This window comes from Microtus ochrogaster, chromosome 4 (genome assembly GCF_000317375.1).
Source record: "Microtus ochrogaster isolate Prairie Vole_2 chromosome 4, MicOch1.0, whole genome shotgun sequence".
NCBI lineage: Eukaryota > Metazoa > Chordata > Mammalia > Rodentia > Cricetidae > Microtus > Microtus ochrogaster.
The window spans coordinates 41,369,800-41,377,744 of record NC_022011.1 but is presented as its reverse complement, the minus strand read 5'-3'; the positions used below and the strand labels follow the sequence as shown (position 1 = coordinate 41,377,744).

Below are 7,945 nucleotides of genomic sequence, written 5' to 3'. Positions count from 1 at the left end.
CTCCCATTTCCCTCCCCCTCCCCCGATCAAGTCCCCCTCCCTCATCAGCTCGAAGAGCAATCAGGGTTCCCTGACCTGTGAGAAGCCCAAGGACCGCCCACCTCTATCCAGGTCTAGTAAGGTGAGCATCCAAACTGCCTAGGCTCCCACAAAGCCAGTACGACCAGTCCCCATCAATATTCTAAGGCAGTATTTTCTAGAGTGTGTCAAAGTCAACAGAGCTACATAACAAAGGATCCTTTACAGTAAAGGTCTCAGAATCCTCTTATGCTCAAGTATTCTCTGGCTCTTCAAAATGAAATGGCATAGAACATTTTCCCAGGCAGATCTCCAGCTGTCAGTTGGTCCCACTCACTTGTCTCTACTTCCTTAGATGGGCTCTTCCTAGAGGTGCTTTGGACTGGCACTGTGCACCACCGTAAAAGTTCATTTCTAACTTACAGCAGACAACTGTTCAGGTCTAGTTAAGTGGCAGTTTGCTACATGCTCCAAAGTCACACCTTTGTATTCCTGTTTTGTGACTTCATGTTGAATGCTCTGAGTTTCCAGATATAGCCATGTTGTCATGAATTGAATCCTGATGCAGTGTTTTAAGTCACTTCAATACATGGTAGAAAAATGAATTAAGTAAATGAGTAAATATTATGTATAAACCACCACCTAAATGTCAAAAAGTCACATATATCAAAAAAACAAAAAAAGAATCTCTTTTTGACCTACAGACGGAAACAGGATCTGTTTCAGTCTACATGCTTCCACAACAAAACTAAGTACTTCACTCCTCACTTGGCCTCTCTGCAGATGGTGTCAATTTGTTGTTGTTGTTGTTTTTTGAGACAGGGTTTCTCTGTGTTAACAGTCCTGGCTGTCCTGGAACTCACCTGCAGACCAGGGAAGCCTCGAACTCAGAGATCTGCCTGCCTCTACCTCCCAAGTGCTAAGATTAAAGTGTGCACCATCACTGCCCAGCTAGATGCTGTCAATTTTAACACAGAGACTGACTACAGCAATCCCTTACGCTGGCTCATCTCCCCTGAAGTTAGTTATATAAAGCCACCTTTCTGCAAGCAACTGGTGCTGCTTCTCAGACTGTGCTCTTCTTGATCCCCCATTACCCATAGTCTTTCTTTAACCGACTTCAGGTGAAAAAAAATCAGCATATTATTTAAGTTTTTCACAGCTTTAGAGGAGAATCCATAAAACCCAAATAAACTATTTACAGTCATCCAATTACAAACTAAAGAAGGCCTAAATCAGTAAAAAAGAAAGTGCACTGCCCAAAGCAGAGGTCTACTCCCTAGTCTGACACCATCGTACCTGGTGATGTCATACACCATGAGTGCACCCGCGGCTCCTCTATAGTAGCTCCGTGTGACAGCTCGGAACCGCTCCTGTCCTGCTGTATCCCAAATCTGCAGTTTGATTTTTTGGCCACTAACTTCAATTATTCTTGTACCAAACTCAACACCAATTGTGTGAGGGCAGTCAGCCATAACTGTTGAAGAAAAGAAACAAATTTCAGAAAACTTTTCTGGTAAGAAGCACAAAAAGGCCATAATCTCAATCTCATCAGTTATAACACATGGCCTCTTTCTCTACCACAAGATAAAAATTGTACTCTAAATCTTAACCAGTCACAAAAACAGAAAGAATTCTATAAGTATTCCAAAACTACTAATTATAGTGGATAAATGACGCATACAGTGCAAAAAGAAAATGTTTCTTAAGATAATAATTTTGGCAGTAGGGAACTGGAGCCATGTCACGGTGGTTAAGAACATTTGCTGTCCTGTCAGAGGACCAGGGTCTAGCTCCCTGCATGACACTAAACAACTCACAACTGCTTATAACTTCCAGCTCCAAGGGATCCAACACCCTCTTTGGGTCTCTGTGGGTACCAGCCCACTTATGGCATGCACATACATGCATGCATGTGCATACACGCACATAAATAGTTTAAAGGATACATTTTAAGTAAAAGAATTAAAAAAGGTTATTTAACTTTTACATTTGACACATTTTTAAAAACTAATTCTACATTTATACTATCAAGAAATCTAAACAGCCTGCCATGGTGTGCACATCTTTAATCCCAGTACTCAGAAGGCAGAGTTAGGCAGAGCTCAATTAGTTTAAGGACAGCTTGGTCTATTTTTATTTATAAAATAAATTTATAAAACATAGTTTATTCCAGGCCAGTAAGAGAAGAGCAAAACAGTGAGACCCCGTCTTTTTAAATATATACATATACATGAAAGAAAGATCAAAGTAAGTCTAATCATACGTTTAACAAAAACCACCATACAAACATGCTGGTAATAAATAATACTCCATTTTATCTGTACCCATTAAAAAAAATTATCGCACCTGGGGCCAGATATATGGCTCAGCAGTTAAAAGTTTGAAGTGTCTTGTAAACAAACCAAGTTTGGTTCTCAGCAGCCACATCAAGATGGCTCACAACCACCTGTGACTCACCCCAGCTCCAGGGGATCTGCTGTCTCTGACCTCCAAGGGCACTTTCACATGCACAGCCCCCCTCTTAAAAATAAATCTTTAAAATCAAACTTTAGAGAAAAAGTCATGGCTCTTTAAAAACGCAAGAGTAAATACAGAGACAGGTTATAATCAAATGCATTAAGTACACTGAAAATGGTGTTTTTTCCGGTGTAGAGAATGTGACAATAGAGTAAGCTCTCATCTTTTTACCTTTCATATTGAACTTACATTTTTTTTCTGTAAATTGGTGAAGCAAGCAAGATTTTCCTACTCCCATATCCCCTGTTTAAAAAAAGAAAATGTTTCAGGCGGCAATTCTGTTTCTCAGTTTTTACTCTTATGATCATATGCAGTGATGGCTGCACTGCACATACCTCACATATCACAGACCTGACCACTAGGAACACATGCATCTCACTCCTTTAGAATGAAGTAAAGGCAAACTGACTATCCTAATTTTTAGGATAGAATTTGATTGCAAATACTGTTTAGTAAATAGCTAACGAGCTATACATGGCTTGTGACAAAAGAATTACTGTAATGGGACTTTTTTAGTTTCAACTGCTTCCAGGTAGGGACCAAGTGTACTTGTTGGTCTATACAAATGAACTATCCCAAAGGCAAGCAAAAATAAATAACTAAATGTTGGAAGTCTGGCTCATTATTCTGTTTTACTGCTAGATTACAGTAGATGCCATCTTATAAAGCTACACAGACTTGACATCAAAACAAAAGACATGGGCTTTCTTTATATTTACAGCTTGTTTTGTTCTCAGCAGCCGGAGCAGGTCTATAGGAGCTCTACCACCAGTGCACCTGGGCTTTCACCTGATGCTAAACATTCATGGACAGACAGTGTTAAGACAATGTGAGCAAAGTCTTGACACTTAAGAGAAAACAAAAATATTCTAATTATATATACACATACAACCAATTTTGGAATTCAAGGGGACTTGAAAATTTTTATGCTACTGGGGTATTTCAGCACTAGTGGGAAATTAATTACATCCCCAACACTACCAAGTCTGGAGGTAGCCCTGAAGAACAATCACTATCATTTCACTAGTGCCCAAAAAGAGACTAGAGAAGTATACAGGGCCACGATGTAAAAGGCGTATTTATCCTCATCAAAAAGCTTTAGTTCTGAAGTCAGAAAATCATGTACCTTCAGCAGCAGTATGTTTAAGTACTGGTGTATAAATGTGTCAACTTTCTTTAAAGGACAAGCATACACGTTTTAAAAACTTACCAATAATAATATACTTAAAGATGTAAGAGTAGTTGTATGGTGCAGTTGCCATGGTGGCACTAAAAACAAAAAAAAAACTATGTTACTTCAGAAAAAAGTACACACACATTATCTAAACCCATCACTGCTACCCTTTCAAAAGGCAAAATACATTGCAAATATATATTCATACCCACATCTCAAACATATCACACATATTAAGAAACCACATTGACTACACAAATAAAATTTTTATTTAAGTCAGTAAAATTTCCAAAGTGATCGAAAATTCTCTTGAATAAATGTTACTTAAATATTCTTATATTATCCACAAAAATATAAAAAAAAACTATGTTCCAAAACACTCCAAAATTTCATTTTAGGAAATATCCGAAAACAAGTATTATTCTGGAAATTTTTTTAAAGAAAAGAATCTCTACAAATTTAAGTCAAACATCATTAAACAGTTCCTTCTCTAAGGTCTGATTTTTCTTGTTACCTGATAAAATAAGCTACAGTATCAAAAGTAACCACTAGCATAAACACAAAATAACTTTCATCCTCTATTTTAAATCAGTACTTTAGCAAAGAATCTAAAGTGTATAAAGAAAGAACAAGCATGCAATTCAAATCAAATTGATGTCAAAATTAGATTGAATCACTTGAAATTGCTGTTCCTATAGACTTTTTAAAAGAAGCACAATTATTATTGGCAATTTCACATAACTCAACTCAATACAGTATTCAATTATTAAAAGCATATAAAGTGTCTTCTGTATACCATTCTAGTAGTTGAAAAAGGTTATAAAGCTACACTCACTGTTAGGAAATGCAAAAGCTTATATATTAAGCATATATTAAGATACTTTCAAAGATCATAGCCTACTCCTTAGTCCTCGGGTATACTCAGCCTAAAAACTTTTCATTTCTTTCTTACTTGTAATAACCTTTAATCTCACAGGCACAATGGCATGCATGTTAGGCCCAGCTGTTACTCAGGAGACTGAAGGAGTATTTGAATCCAGGCTTTTGAGTTCAGTCTGGACAATAAAGAAACCTATGTCTCAAGAACAAAAGTCTTCCCAAATAATTCACGTAAGTGCCTTAATATATATCTAATACTGTGCTAGGTTCTAGAGAAACACATTCTAATACTGATAATAGCATCTAATAAAATTTCTTCCCAGTTTTCAGATAAGGAAAGACAAAAATCATACATACCAAGGCAAAACATTTGCTTTTCAGTGTTTTAGTGAATATTTTGTGGTAACGTTATATTTCAAATAAAATTTCAACATAATCAAATTAAACCTACAGAAAAAACATCTGCAATAGGTGAATAATCAAGGAAAAGAAATCCTTAAATGCAGAAAATTAAGGAACACTCACATAATGCATGGTGGTCTCACTTTGCTGCACAGACAACACTCAACACAAGTCCATGCCTTGCTCCCACTACACCCAGCATGTTGCGACACATTATAGTCAGTCCTGTACATCATAGAAAACTCCCTTAACCAGTTCTTCCAGGAGTTTTTCTAGTTAGATTAGCTGGGAGCCAAAACACGAACTTCTACCTCGTTTCTAGATGCTACTGGCACTCAAACTTGGCCTTAACCAGTGTGGTGGCGCACGCCTTTAATCCCAGCACTCAGGAAGCAGAGGCAGGGGGATCTCTGAGTTTGAGGACTGCTTGGTCTACATAAGGAGTTCCAGGACAGCTGGGCCTATGCAGAGAGACCCTGTCTCAAATGGAGGGAGGGAGAGAGGGAAGGAGGGAGGGAGGGAGGGAGATAGATAGATAGATAGATAGATAGATAGATAGATAGATAGATAGATAGATAGGCCGACCGACAAACAGATAGACAGACAGACAGACAATATAAAAATTACAGAGCTTGTGCTGTATCTTAGTGTTGAAAGCAGGCTTAGCATGCACAAGGCTCTGGCTTCAGGCCCCCAACACACAACGCCCAAGAATTGCGGCTTTTAAACAGTCCCAAAGTCAACTAACTTCAAGAGTTCTAGGAGCAATCATGAAATTATAACTCAATTCTATTTGGGCAATTTGTGTACATGTTAGTTGTCACACATAGCATTCTCTAAATATCAACTGAAATGATGAGTTTTGAGAGTGTTTTTAAATAATAAACATAATATAGTAGTTTTCCAAATAAATAATCACTATTTCAGGATGAACACCAAAGCTTTGTTTCCACTTCTGCACATTAATTTTTCGACTCGTTTCTTTTACAAATCCATATAAAAACCCTAAAAAGAGAAACAGGGAAACAGCGCTGGGGACATAGCTCAACTGGCAGAGTGTCTGATGAGCATGTACCAAGAGCCACCTTCACACATAAACAAAACCTAGTGGTACAGGCCTATAATCCAGCACTGAGAAGGTGAAGATCACCCTTAGCTACATAATGAGCTTGAGGGATAGCCTGAGCTACATGAGACACTGTCTCAAAAAACAAAATAAATAATAACCAAAAAAAGAAAACAAACACTCACAAAATTTATTCTGTAGACAAATGTAAAAAAACTTCTTATTCAAAAATAAGAAACTGGTAAACTTTAAATAACCGCACAGCTGAATCAAACTATGTACTTACAGTGGAGTCACCACTGCTCTGACAAAGGCTTTCTCAACCTCACTTCTTGAACATAAAGCATGAGACTGATCAAGTGAACAAAATATTTTTGCCTAGCTTTGAAGGGGGGGGGGGGGATCCCTGTTATGTAAGGGTAAATTTGCTTTAAAAGCTCAAAGGTCAAAAAAAGGCAGAGGGAGTGAGGATGTGAGCAAGAAATGTTGTCCCAGTTCACACAGATAGCACAGTCTACTCAACGGACAATTTCCACTGATTTAAAAAAGGAGCTTGGCAATATTCTATAACTTGTATCATTAAAATGCATTTTCTTCCCATTCTACTTTGTGAAACATGGTCTCATTATTCACCCAGACTTGCCTAGGAGTCACTATGTCATGCATTTATAATTCTCCTGCCTCAGCCTTCTAAGTACAGTGACTACAAGAAATGCCACCTTTTGTTTCATTTTTTAATAAAAATTGTTTGGATAAAGTTGGCATTAAAATCTCCTTTGATGATGAACAATTTGTAAACTAAGAACACAACTGCCACAGTTTCCATTTATGGGGCACTTAATAAACACCAAGCAATACTCTAACAGTGACTTCATCTTTACTGCTGTCCTTAGAAGACAGCTATGAGTATCCTCATTTTACAAATGAGGAAACGATCTCAAGAAGAAAGTAGTATGTCTAGCTCAGGCAGTTTGGGACAAGTCTATAACTGTATTCAGCACTATTAGTAACAGAAATTCCCTTTTAAAAACAGCACCACCCTGCCTCTTCCAGGTGATTATGTACCAGGAAGCATGACTCTTTAAGGTACAGACCTTTCATTCCTTCGCTTCTAATGTAACACTCTGAATAAGAAATATTAAATAAGTACATCTGGAGTATGCACAGATTTAAGAAACTACAACTACAGATAATTAGTAATATTGATTTACTATTTATCTACTGTTAACAATAAGGGACATTTGGTAATAAAGCATATAATAATCTGTTACTTCTTCCTATACTAATTCTTCCCACAATTCTGTAAAGCTATTATTATTTTCTTGCAGAAATTGAAGAACCTGAGCTTTGGAGAAATTCACTCCTTTGGCCAATGTTCTAAAGTTAGTAAATGGCAGACCTAGAACTTGAGCCCAGAGGCATAACTCCAAAGACCATGATGTTCTCTATCTAACTAACTTATTGAAGACATGCAAAGGTGAACACAAAACTGTCCTTGACTATCAAAAGAAATCTTCACAAAATGTCCCATAAACACTGATAATTGTACTATGTAATCAAGTGACCACTTTTAAATATTAAGCATGATTAATACTGCTTTAACAAAGTACCTCTCAATTTTAATCTCAACATGAAACATATCTATATCAAGGAGATATGCAAGCTTCATTTAAAGATAGAATATACTGCCAGGTGATGGTGGTGAACACCTTTAATACCAGCACTTGGGAGACAAAGGCAAGTGGATATCTGTGAGTTCAAGGCCAGCCTCGCCTAAAAGTAAGTTCCAGGACAGCCAGGACTACAAAGAAACCTTGTCTTGCATGAAGAAAGAAAGAAAGAAAGAAAGAAAGAAAGAAAGAAAGAAAGAAAGGAGGGAGGGAGGG

General features: G+C 37.4%; 1 protein-coding gene across 1 annotated transcript in view; it reads right to left on the bottom strand.

The window, feature by feature from the left end:
• Rab14 (RAB14, member RAS oncogene family) overlaps nt 1-7,945 on the bottom strand; it is a 28,435-nt gene that overhangs the window by 16,022 nt on the left and 4,468 nt on the right. The window contains exons 2-4 of the mRNA XM_005345985.2: nt 3,749-3,807; nt 2,728-2,781; nt 1,318-1,495 (exon numbers count right to left, since the gene is read on the bottom strand). Of these exons, the coding sequence (XP_005346042.1) occupies nt 1,318-1,495; nt 2,728-2,781; nt 3,749-3,800 (284 nt within the window). The 5' untranslated portion in view covers nt 3,801-3,807. The remainder of the gene's footprint in view (nt 1-1,317; nt 1,496-2,727; nt 2,782-3,748; nt 3,808-7,945) is intronic.